At 46.3% G+C, this 12770-nt stretch overlaps 3 protein-coding genes across 5 annotated transcripts in view; 2 read left to right on the top strand and 1 right to left on the bottom strand.

Annotated features, from left to right (window-relative positions):
• The window catches only part of LOC123983562 (kinesin-like protein KIF20A), a 22827-nt gene extending 21025 nt beyond the window's left edge, over positions 1–1802 (bottom strand). The window contains exons 1-3 of the mRNA XM_046069819.1: positions 1365–1802; positions 587–694; positions 243–332 (exon numbers count right to left, since the gene is read on the bottom strand). Of these exons, the coding sequence (XP_045925775.1) occupies positions 243–332; positions 587–691 (195 nt within the window). The 5' untranslated portion in view covers positions 692–694; positions 1365–1802. The remainder of the gene's footprint in view (positions 1–242; positions 333–586; positions 695–1364) is intronic.
• bbs1 (Bardet-Biedl syndrome 1) lies at positions 1588–7816 on the top strand. 3 transcript variants are annotated; one of them, XM_046068557.1, is made up of 7 exons: positions 1588–1972; positions 2797–3259; positions 3363–3545; positions 4022–4153; positions 5395–5501; positions 5673–5793; positions 6550–7816. In XM_046068557.1, the coding sequence occupies exons 2-7, from the start codon at positions 2882–2884 to the stop codon at positions 7378–7380; spliced, it is 1752 nt and encodes a 583-aa protein (XP_045924513.1). In that variant the 5' UTR covers positions 1588–1972; positions 2797–2881; the 3' UTR covers positions 7381–7816. The 3 variants fall into 3 exon arrangements, with proteins under 3 accessions (XP_045924513.1, XP_045924511.1, XP_045924512.1); XM_046068555.1 differs by having other exon boundaries at positions 1589–1972; positions 2866–3259; XM_046068556.1 differs by lacking the exon at positions 1588–1972 and adding an exon at positions 2000–2236 and having other exon boundaries at positions 2866–3259.
• Positions 7817–9686: 1870 nt separating this feature from the next.
• Positions 9687–11997, top strand: LOC123983256 (leukocyte cell-derived chemotaxin-2-like). Its single transcript, XM_046069443.1, has 4 exons — positions 9687–9798; positions 10219–10336; positions 11397–11548; positions 11763–11997. The coding sequence occupies exons 1-4, from the start codon at positions 9774–9776 to the stop codon at positions 11927–11929; spliced, it is 462 nt and encodes a 153-aa protein (XP_045925399.1). The 5' UTR covers positions 9687–9773; the 3' UTR covers positions 11930–11997.
• Positions 11998–12770: the final 773 nt, after the last annotated feature.

A 12770-nucleotide genomic window follows, 5' to 3' on the forward strand; every position in this document is an offset into this window, starting at 1 on the left:
GTGTGTGCGAGTGCGTGTGTGAGTGCGTGTGCGTGTGTGTGCGAGTGCGTGTGTGAGTGCGTGTGTGTGCGAGTGCGTGTGAGTGTGTGTGTGTGTGAGTGCGTGTGTGTGTGAATGTGTGTGTGTGAGTGCGTGTGTGTGTGCGTGTGTGTGTGTGAGTGCGTGTGTGTGTGTGAGTGCGTGTGTGTGTGTGAGTGCGTATGTGTGTGTGTGTGAGTGCGTATGTGTGTGTGTGTGTTTACCTGCGAGCCTCCGTTGTCGCTCTCGGCTGCAGTGAACGGTCGAACCCTCAGGTAAACCTGCAGGTTCTCCGTCTGCGACTGAACGCTGTCCTGAAGAGAGAGAATCAGCTTTACTGCCAGGTATGTGTGCACATACGAGGAATTTGAGTCAGGATTGTACAGTGCTCACGATGTGCTCAACGAACTCATACAAAAATACAATAATAAAATAAAATCAGACACAGACTTCAGTGTAGACAAAAACAATATGACATATTGACACATAGTGCAGTGAGCAGAGTGCAAAGGAACAGACGGAACCCTGAGAACCTCCTGCAGAACCACAGACAGAGAGAGAGACAGACCTGCGCTGGTAGAGCACTGAATTCACCCAGCAGATCTCTCCTGATATCGTCCACCTCCACCGGCCCAACTCTCTCCGGCTTCCCAGCCAAACAAGACTCCATCATCTTCTTCTAACAACAACAACATGTAAGCATCAGTCACATCCTGCATCATTCCTTCAATCCCCACCTCCACTTCTCTAACAGCGCCCTCGTCTGTTCAGTCGGTGACATTAAAACCAAAGTCTTGACTCTGTTAAAGATCAATAATTAACGTTACAAATGACCGTTTCCAACTGTTGACGAACAGGAAACCACATTTTAAAGGTGGATATCTTTAAACAGGCATGTGTGATGGAGATTATATCTATGCCGATTTTCAGTGGAACTTGATTTAAAATATTTATTCATTAACCTTCTGCGTTGGATGTAAGCAAACCGGTCAGCGAGAGAAATTTAACGTTAAATGTTCAGATATTTAATCGGAGTTCGGCGTGAAGATCAACAATAACAGAACATATCCGAGCTAGTTAAATTAAATGAGCTGTAAACAGTTTCAGTATTTCATAATATAATAATTCACCCATGATTCGTATTTATTAACAGCAGCTAACTGCAGTAAATAAGATTTAAAGATCATTTTTAAAACCAGTTTGCTTTGTTGTTAGCATTAGCCACAACTAGCTGGCTAACGTTAACCCTCGTGTATTTGTTTTGTTAACGTATTTCTCAGTACAAACATCACGTAAACATCACAGCTGTAAGACTTAAACAGACATTTTATCGAACTTTAACTCACGCTGGGTTTGTTTTATTTCCCCAAAAAGAGTAATTTAAGCAGGAAACATCTAGAGGCAGTCGGTAGCGTTAGCTCTCGCTGCTCCTCTACGCGGTCTACTTTTTAAACTGGGACCGGAGGACCAATCAGACGACGAGCACCGGGAGACGTCAGGCAGATATCGTTCAAACGATCTCGCGAGATTATGTTTATCGACTTAAAAGGAATCAACAAAAACATAATTTTTTCCTGAGTGTACTGGACGTCACTGCGTGCAGTTTTACAGAAAACTCTTGTTGTTTTATTTTACAGTATTTATAGCCGCGGATTCCTAAAAGGTAAACAGTAAACGTGAGAGTGACGTCATCGGCCGGGGACAGAGGAGGCGGATTGGAAGCGGATTTAGGGATCAGGGTTTCGGAGACGGCAGCTGCACCTGGACCACTTTACCCGGGTCACTCCTGCCTCTGCGGACCCGTTTCATTAAAGAGACGTCGCGCCGCTTCGTGATAAACGCCGGTAAAACACGTTAGGACGTCGCGAGGACACGCAGCAACACGGTTTCCTTGACAACGGTGCGGGCGCGTCATTGCCGATCAGCTGCTGACAGATTATTGATCCACGCGGCGGTGAGTGTAATCCCGCAGCTTTAATCCCGCACTCTACACTGCAGCTGGACTCTCACACGCAGAGAGCTTCAGCGTCAGCAGGTTGCGTTTAAGGTGCTGCAGTAACAACACGGTCAACATGCAACAGGTTTACCTGAAGAACGGCTGCAGGTGACCCGAGCCTGTGGGGAAGCTGAGCCAGACACAAAACTGGTCATGTGACCACACATTTGTGGCCCCTGGAAGAAGTGATGAGCACATCTAAGATCAAAAAAGGAGAGACAGGTCTGAGAAAATGTTCAGGAAGTTACAGTATGAGGCAGTATGTTAGCCTTTAACTGCTGGATGACACAAGGTTGTTAAAATGGAAAAGACCTGGGGGAAGATGAGCCAGATATTAAATATATATATATATATATTATATATATATATATATATTATAAATTTAGATCTGTGGATGTAAATCTTGGCACAAATGATCAAATTAAACTTACATTCTTATACAGTAAATGTTACCAAGTACAGATCTACAGACATGTCTCCACAGTTTCTGGGTGTGATGGCAGAATAACCGGGCTCCTGGATTTTACAGGGTAGGAACGCTGGAGAATCTCCCTGACTTTAGTCACCAACAGTCTGCTTCTCTTCATTTATCTGACCGCTGTAGTTTCTTAAGATTTTACACCTAAAACATAAGAAGTGTTTGTTCATACCGGATATAAAATACTCATATTTGCACACCCTGGTATGAAACCAGGTGCAGATAAACGAGTGTAAATATTCTAAAATGAAATAATACCAGTAAGCAGCAGCTGGTTGAAACCCTGTTTATTCACCGACTGCAGATGATCGTGGCTCGATGTAGACTTCACGTCATGTTTGTGGTGTTGACCCTGGCCTCGCCTGTCCCGCAGGTGTCACGCTGCCACCATGTCGTCCGGGGACTCGAGCGGTGACGGTGGGAAGTGGCTGGACGCTCACTACGACCCTGTGGCGGGCCTGTACACCTTCTCCTCCTGCGTGGACCTGGCCGACCTGAGCGGCGACGGGGAGACTCGGCTGGTGGTGGGGGACCTGGGCTCCGGCTCGACGGGCATGAAGCTGAAGGTGTACCGGGGCACGGCGCTGATGAGCGAGAGCACCCTGCTGGACCTGCCCGCCGGCCTCGTCGCCTTCTTCATGGACCTGCACGAGCCGCGCATCCCCGCCGTGGCCGTGGCGTCCGGGCCCTGCATCTACGTCTACAAAAACCTCCGTCCGTACTTCAAGTTCACGCTGCCCGGCCTGGAGGTCAACACGCTGGAGCAGGTCTGTGTTTCTGTGGGGACGCACATGTTACGCCTCACACCATTCATTCGTGATCAAAGCCGACTGCGCCTGTTGATGTTGTGCTGCTCTCTTGATTGGTCAGGACGTGTGGCGGCAGGTGAGGGAGGGTGAGATCGACCCTCTGACCCTGAAGGAGATGTTGGAGAGCATCAGGAAGAAGGCCGACGTCCCGCTGTCCGTCCGCTCGCTCAGGTTCCTCTCTCTGGAGACCGCCGACATGGACGAGTACGTCCACCTGCACAAACAGCAGCCAATCAAACGGCAGGTAAACCTCAGGAGGATGTCAGTATGAGTGATGATGATTTACGTGATCGAATCGCGTTGTGTGGATGATTTGCATTGATGAGCAGGTGAGAGTGAACGTGATGCCGGTTTCACACGCACAACGCCACTATCGCGTGAATTACATCGTTGGACTGCTCGCACGAGCGTTCACACACGATAAACACAACCCGCCATTACTGCAGCTGTGTGAACCCAAATGAGGTGAATTTGTTGCAATAAATGGATCAAACTGATGCTGGCATGTTTAAGATTCAGGCTTCGTCAGGCCTGTCGGCAAGATGTTTTCAGATTGGCAGAAAATCGCGTCCCTTGGCGCCTTTGCCTTGTCGCCGAGGCCAACGCTCGCGTCACGTTGTGTCTGAAACCGGCATCACTCTGCAGCGATGTAGAGAGCGGAGGTGGTTTTATTAAGAGTTACTGATATTTTAAGGCGGTATCGCCGCCCCTGTGTTTCAGACCGTCATCACCTGCATCGGGACTCTGAAGAAGAGCACGGCCGACGAGGACGGCGTCAGCTGTCTGGTGATCGGCACGGAGAGCTGCGACGTCTACGTCCTCGACCCCGAAGCGTTCATCGTCCTCTCCAAGGTGAACTCGCATCACACGCTGGAACACAGCTACTGGTCTGAACCGGTCCTAAAGACCTAAAGAGTTTATGAACAGATCCGCCTGACCTGTGGAGTACCACAGGGTGCCAAACTGGGCCCCTACTCTATGTACTGTAAAACTTTAGCTTGTTTCAGTCCCTGAACTCACCCGGCCTTTATTTGGGATGGGCCTTTAATCCCTTTCACGTAAATCTCTTGCTGGAACAGGAAACAGGCTGCTGTTGAATTGTTTATTTCAACCAGTCTGAAAATTACTTGTATAAAAAATTAGGCTATCGGATAAAATTCATTTGATTTCGGCCAGCCTCATGCACAGAGAGAGCGAAGATAAAAGCCGAACGTTCGCGCCGTTATTTCAACTGGGATTCATTTTTATGAAAAAACGTTTTGATTCTTTTGATCGGTGGACTAAAGGAATGTACGCATATTTAGACTTTATGTTCGCCTCACAGGTCGGGGGTCACCACTTTTTTACGTCTCCCATGCCAGTAAATGTGAATGATACTATATAATACTTTGGTGCTCACTGTTCACTGTGATCTAACGACACGGAGAGTGTCCATACGGACAGATGTTATATATGTGTGCATTAGCTCATGCAGGTGAGTTTGTGGGCTTTTAGAGGCTTAATACATCCAGAGAACTTCTATAAAATCCAGACCAGGCTTCTAATTGAGGCTAGCGTTTATTTGTCCAAACATGGAGCCACAGCAGAACAGTCTAACTGGGTCTCTGCTGTTAATTTACGGTAGATGTATTTAGAGAACCAAGCATTTCTTTCTAACTTCTCCTGCATGTTTACATTTTGTCTCGATCAGTTCAGTGTACTGTCCGTTTCCACAGCCCCTCCAGTCGTCAGCCAAACTCAGTATATTCACACACACACAGAAAAACTTCACACAAAACAGTTTTTGACTCAAACACAATAATAATTCTCAACACAAGGTCTTCTTACTTGTTTCCGGAGCTTTCAGACCCATCTCATGGCTTTCCTCAGCGGATGGTGTTTGCTCAGTTGTCATGGTGATGGTTTAATTGTTATCGTGCGAGCTCAGTATGCAGTTTTGCTCATGTGAGGACAGTTAAATATTAAAGTAGATCACATGACAACAAAGTAAACCCTCTCTGAGGAAAGCCATGAGACGTGGCTGAAAGCTTCAGTAAGCTGGACCTTGAGCATTCCTGTGAAGCTTCTCTAACGTGTCCGTGTGACTGTTCAAGATGTCGCTGCCCGCCGCTCCCACCTTGATGGACGTTACGGGTCAGTTCGACGTGGAGTTTCGCATCACGGTGGCGTGTCGCAACGGCAACATCTACATCCTGCGCAGGTGAGACTGACAGAGAAAGGGAGGAGACTCACCTGGAAGTGAAGGCCGAGGAAGGTTTACACGACCTCAGGCTGTGACATCAAACCTTTTTGATCCCGATTTGATCCCGTAGCTCTTTCAGGTTGAAAGATGAAATAACATCTGACAGATGTTTGTGCTGCTGCTCCACAGGGAGTCGGAAAAACCGAAGTACTGCATCGAGCTGCCGTCTCACCCGGTGGGTCTGGTGAGGGTCGGGAAGAACGTGGTGGTCGGCTGCACCGACGAGAGCCTGCAGGGCTTCACCCAGAAGGTAAAACTCATGAGCTTTAGATTCGTGATGTCTGAGTAGGAAACAGTTTGAACCCCAGAGGGGTCGATGTGTTTACAACACAAGGCTGTGTAACGAGATGAAGGTGCAGATCCTGAAGGCTGGAGGTCGGGTCAGTTCTGTGAAGAAGACCCGTCACTACGCTGCTTTACTTTTTAATACTGAAACTGTGTTTTTTTTTTAATGCTGTCATTCAGGAAGCAAAAGAGGTGCAACACAACAGCGTCCCGTCCCGCCAGCTCCCCCGTTTCACAGACGTTGATTCGGCTTTATCACTACGTCTGCTGGCGGCTGAACAACAGAACACACATTTTATACAGCGAGGCGGAATAACAGCACAACAATCCTTAAACAGGCTTGAGAGGAGCTCACGAGGGACAGATCAGGTCCCGGTTTGACCAAAATGTCCCAGGAACTAAATCCGGAGCAAAATGAGTTCAAACAGGTTAATGTTCACCATCTTAGCTTAGCATGTTAGCATGCTAACAGTAGCTAATTAGCAGTAAACTCAGCTGAGGCTGATGGGAATGTCTTTAGTTCTGCAGGTATTTGGTCATAAAGTGTTGAACCCGTTAACATGAAAAATTATTACAGTTCATCCTGAGGAGAACATGAAGGTCTGAACCAGATGTCATCACAACCCGTCCGTCGGTGTTTCAGTCTGGACCAGAGGACAGACAGACTGACATTAAAGCGCTGCGCTGCTAACAGGCTAACAGTTCTCTCTTGTGTCTTCAGGGGAAGAAGCTGTGGAAGGCCGTCCTCCCCGCTCCCATCATCACCATGGCTGCCATGGACCTCCCCACCAGGGGCTTCCAGGCGGTTCTTGTGGGTCTGGCCAACTGTGAGGTCCAGCTGTACCGGGACAAGAACCTGCTGAGCACCATCAAGACGCCCGACGTGGTCACCAGCATCTGCTTTGGCCGGTACGGGCGCGAGGACGGGACCCTCATCATGACCACCAAGGGAGGGGGCCTGATGGTGAAGATCCTGAAGAGGACAGCGGCCTTCGAAGACAGGGACACCGCCCCCGGGCCGCCGCTGGCCCAGAGCATCCGCCTCAACGTGCCCAAGAAGACCAAGCTGTACGTGGACCAGACACTGAGGGAGCGCGAGAATGGCCTGGCCATGCACAACGCCTTCCAGATGGACCTGAGCCGACTGCGTCTGGCCACCGCCAAAGCCTACGTCAAAGCCCTGGAGTCCAGCCTGACGCCGATGTCCTCCAGCCTCACCGAGCCGCTCAAGATGAACGCTGTGGTGCAGGGTCTGGGCCCATCCTTCAAACTGACCCTCAACATCCAGAACACGGCAGCATGTCGGCCCGTCATGAACCTGGCCATCAGCTTTCTGTACGACGAGAGCCTGTACAGGATGAGGAACTCGTACATGAGGATCCCACTGCTGGTGCCCGGACTCATCTACCCGGTCGAGACCTTCGTGGAGTGCACCAGCGACATGGGCATCTCTGACATCATCAAGGTGTTCGTGCTGCACGAGGGGAAGAGCTCCCCGCTGCTGACCGCCCACATCAACATGCCCGTCAGCGAGGGACTGACGCTCAACTGACGACTTTATTACCCCTTGTAGTCGGTTCAGATCGAAGTCGCTCCGAATCCGCTCCGCTGGTTGTTTTGATCTTCACACGAGTAAGTTGTGTCTAAATTGTTGTGTCTGCAGAGACAACTCGTACCAACCGACCGACCGGAGTCTAATTCAGCCGGACTAACTAACACCCTGAGACTGGTTTAAAACAAGACTCTCGGTCCAGTCAGACCACCAACAGGACCGTGAGAGAGTAGATGTCTTGACTGCTGATAGATTTATGTTAAGAAAGCGATCTCTGATCTGTAGAAGTGCTGTGTAGCCTGTATATAAATATTAGATCATCTGGTGCCCATGGTAAACCTGTGTCTGCACGTGGTTTAACGTGGTCCCCTATTTGTAATGTTGTCAATATATTTATAAAAGATCCAGTCTGGACTAATAAAGCTGATTAAAGTTATTTCTTGGTGAACTCTCTGTGACTCGGGAGAACATCAATGAACAGGTTCAGTAAAGTTGGCGGGAGAATCGGAGCAGCGGGGGCGGGATTGTATTTCCTCTACCGCACTGTTGTGACGAAAAGAGAGCTGAGCCAGAAGGCAAAGTTCTCGATCTAGTTATCAGTTTTCATTCCTACCCTCACCCATGGTCAGGAAGGCCGGGTCATGACCGAAAGAACTAGATCGCGGGTACAAGCAACCGAAATGGGTTTTCTCAGGAAGGTGGTTGGCGTCTCACATAGAGATGGGGTGAGAAGCCAAGTCATCTGTGAGGAACTTGGAGTAGAGCCGCTGGGAGGGGAAGAAGCAGGACTAGGTGGAGAGACCATACTGGCCTGGGAACACCTCGGGATCCCCCAGTCAGAGCTGGTTAATGTGGGACAGGGAGGTTTGGGGTCCCTACTGGAGCTGGTGCCCCTGATACCAGACCCCAGATAAGAGGTTGAAGATGGATGGTTCAGTAAAATGCAGACTGACCTGCTGTCTGTGGGTCGATGTAGAGCTGATGATGCAGGACGACATCACCAAAACGGTCCAATCAGTGAGGCAGGCTGTATGACGTCACGTTTCCTCCTGTAGGTTTGGAAAAAGAAATAAAAGAAAGTGAAACAGCGCCACCTGCTGCTCTGCTGACCTGAGCCCAGAGCAGCTCCATTTAGAAAATCATGAACTTAAATGCATCAAATCAAATAATCAAATTCCACATGAACGTTTTTACTCCTCACAGAAACTCTTTTCTACCACATGGAAGGTTTCCGGTTCACTGGTGACTGTTTCAGATCTTTGTAGATGTTCCCAGAACCTGCAGGAGTCCAGCTGGATGATGTCGTTTGTATAGATTTGTTTACATGTTTAAAACAGTAGATCCTGATGTGTGTTGGAAACTACAGAGTCATCAGCATACAGTTTGAGCTCTTGGGGATAAAAATCTGCAGACTTTTGGTTTTTGCAGAAACGTTAACAAGACAAATGTGTTCCAGATGTCCAGTTTTTTGTATTTAGTCTTATGTTTGTACAGAATTCATCTGTGAAGTGAAAATAAAGGTAACGCAACTTTCTAGAAAGTTTCTAATCAATGAATTTATGTTTCCAGGAAATGTTTCTTCAATTCAACTTATTTGTCCCAAGTTCTGCAAATTGTGCTGCAGCAGCCGCAAAAAAACACAACCAACCAACACAGAAACATTCATATGCTCAATTTAAAGCCAAATAAATATTCATTAATCATTGTTAACTTTACTGTCAGATTGTATTGTCACCAGAATTTAGCAAATTTGTTCAGCTGACCTGCTGTGACTACAGACTAGACCTGCAAATATCTAACTACAAATCCATCGCCAGCTATTTGGATAATCGATTAATCGGTTTGAATCATATTTTAATAAAAATTCTCTGATTCCAGCTTCATAAATGTGAAAATGTTCTGGTTTTATTTCCTCCTCTGTGACAGTGAACTGAACGTATCTGTGTTGTGGACAAAACAAGACGTTTGAGGACATATTCTTTTACAAGGTCCAAGGTAAATTTATTGTCATATTATAACAGGGTCGCGAGTTTGTAGTTATAGAAACTAAACAACCAAACATTAGTTGCAGCCCAACTACAGATTTATTAATTAGAAGAGTTTAAAATCACTTTTCATGTTCCTGCTGCTGTGACCTGAGATCTCCCCTCGTGGATCAATAAACACTAACAGCGTTGTGTGTAAACTCTGAGCAGTTAGTGCGCTGCAGCAGGACGCCGTCTTGATTGTGAAATGATAAAAACCACAGAGTTTGTTTGCAGCCTGAGAACGCTGGACTTTCCACTGTGATGAAAGAGGAGCAGCAGCATCTATAAAACCCGAGTGACGCTTGAACGCAGCATCAGTGTGCACAGGAGAAGCTCTCTGTCCGGACCAGACTCTGAGACCTGAAGATGAGACGAGCCGCCGTTCTGCTGGGTGAGAAACTGAAACAACTTATCGATCCTGCTGCAGCTTTCTGTGATTTTCCCTGTTTGATTTATTTCTCAGTGCGGTCTGAACACGTGTCATGTTTCCGTTCTGTCAAATCACTGCATCAGTAAGACAAACTGTTGATTTCTATCATGAAACAGTTTGAAATCAACAAACAGGCAAATCTCTGCTCAGTGAAAATGTTTTACTGTGAACTAACTTTTGGAAAAACTTACCTCTGTGGTAACTTCAGGTGAGTCACCTGCTGTGTGTGTGTGTTCCTACATGTTTAGAAGATGATGTGGGGACAAACAGGTCCCGACGTGGTGACTGTCAGAATCAGAAATCCTTCTCTAATGTAAGCAACAGTCAAAACAAGTGTGTGTGTGTGTGTGTGTGTGTGTGTGTGTGTGCGCTTGTGTGCAGCTGTGCTCTGTGTGTGTGTGTGTGATGGAGTGAAGTTCGGTCAGCTCTGCAGTGGAAACTCAGCCAACAGCAGGAGGACGTCGGACAGCTGGGGAGAGGGACGCTACGGAGCCGGACGGTAACTCAAACTACACAATAACGCTACACACAACCACGCAGGTGCATTGTGGGAAATGTAGGCACCGCCATTTTTTTGGGAAACAGACGTGTCTGACGCTCTGAACGGCAGAATCAGGTTTCTGCAGAGCTGATGGAAAAACACGTGACAGGCTTTTCATTTTGAGTTTTCCTTTTTTCTCTTTGTTTCAATTAATGTGTGAAAAAAAGTCAAATTTGAGCTGAAACTTTTAGTCTCCAGAAAATGAATCATTTGAGTCGTTTATCAAGACTCACTCATGATTAGGTTAAAATGGGGTCAGACGCCCCCCCCCCCCCGGTAATTCTAACAAACACACAAAATGTCACAATTTGTTTTCTCAACATTTCTTCTGGCTGCCGCTCGTCTCACTGAACTAAAAGTTTCCTCTGTTTGATAAAAGCCATTCTGACCTGAGTTGATCTAATTCTTTTGTCAGTTAAAATAAGCTTTAAATTTATATACATACATACATACATACATACATACATACATATGTATGTATATTTACATTAAGGGGAAGATAACTTATGCAATTGTTTTTTTATAGTTTTTGGTTAAAGTAGTAAAATGCTAGATTAGTATGTTTGGGGTTTACCTCAGACTTTCTGCTAATGAAGTTCCAGCAGTCTGACTGTTTAAAATTCTGAGAAATAAATTATAGGAAAGCTAATAACATCAGGCATGTGGAAAATCCCTTTCTCCTAAAATTTACATTTGATTAACTTAAAATTAATTTGTCAACTGTAGGTATTTATTTTACTTTATACTATGTTACCCGGAGCATGGCCTTCTTAAAGATACAAAAAAAGCTATAAAATATTATTTTATGTGTCAGCAAATAGACATTGAGCTTCTTACCACTCTCTACCCTATCAGGTCTGAGTGATTTTCTGTGTCTCTGTGAACTGAATCTCTTGAACTGCTGGTGGGACCTCGGACTCATTGATAGCGGTCTTACATTTTAAATGGATCAGTTGGACAAACACTAGATGGCCTGAGGTCTCCCTGTGAAGCAGCTGATCAGTCTGCTGTGTTTCAGGGGCGGCAGGACCCACCAGGGTCTGGACATCGTGTGCAGCGACGGGTCGACCGTCTACGCTCCGTTTGATGTGACTCTCCACGGAAAGGTCACCGTGTACACCGACCCCGCCAAGGCCGCCATCAACAGCGGCATCAACCTGAGAGGAGAGGGTCAGTCCGCCACACAGTTAGACACTGATGTTTTATCCAACAGGCTGTAACATCCTGCTTTACATTAATGAGCCGGAGAGGAGGGAGAACATGTTGCTGCTTTAATACTTTAGTCCTGATTATACTCACATACATTTACTGCAGGACTTTTACTAGTAGCAGAGTACTTTCACAGTGTGGTGTCAGTACTTTAATAAAGGATCTGGTCCTGCAGGTCTGTGTTTCAAGCTGTTCTACGTTCGGCCGGATAAAACCTCCGGATCAGTGAGGAAAGGCGAGAAGATCGGCACCATGCTGCCCATGCAGAGCGTTTACAGAGGAATCACCTCCCACGTCCACGTCCAGATGTGCGACAGGAGTGACCCCACGCCGTACTTCTGATCCACTACGGAGGACCTCTGTGACACCTGAGCTCTTTAAATGTAGAAACTAATAAAATGTAAAGAGCAGTTTGTTGTGTTTTAATCTTTAGGAACAAGGAAACAACACAAACCTACTGAGGTTTAATATAATCAAACTTCACACCAGTCGGAACAAACATCATTTATCACAGCTTTGCTGACGACACTCAGGTATACACTTAATAATAATAAAATCTTTTTTTAACAGAGCACTTCCCAAACCAACATTTCAAGTCATAAAAGTATTGATTTAAAACTATTTCCACCAGTTAAAACATGAAGGCAACATTTAAATTATACTTCAAATAAAATAATGTACAGTGGGTACGGAAAGTATTCAGACCCCTTTAAATTTTTCACTCTTTGTTTCATTGCAGCCATTTTCCAAAAATCAAAAAAGTTCATTTTATTTCTCAGTAATGTACACTCAGCACCCCATCTTGACAGAAAAAAACAGAAATGTAGAAATTTTTGCAAATTTATTAAAAAAGAAAAACTGAAATATCACATGGTCATAAGTATTCAGACCCTTTGCTCAGTATTTAGTAGAAGCACCCTTTTGATCTAATACAGCCATGAGTCGTTTTGGGAAAGATGCAACAAGTTTTTCACATCTGGATTTGGGTATCCTCTGCTCTTCCTTGCAGATTCTCTCCAGTTCTGTCAGGTTGGATGGTAAACGTTGGTGGACAGCCATTCTCAGGTCTCTCCAGAGATGCTCAATTGGAAGGTAAACCTTCGGCCCAGTCTGAGGTCCAGAGCGCTCTGGAAAAGGTTTTCGTCCAGGATATCCCTGTACTTGGCCGCATTCATCTTTCCCT

The sequence above is a fragment of the Micropterus dolomieu genome, linkage group LG14, assembly GCF_021292245.1.
Source record: "Micropterus dolomieu isolate WLL.071019.BEF.003 ecotype Adirondacks linkage group LG14, ASM2129224v1, whole genome shotgun sequence".
Lineage (NCBI taxonomy): Eukaryota > Metazoa > Chordata > Actinopteri > Centrarchiformes > Centrarchidae > Micropterus > Micropterus dolomieu.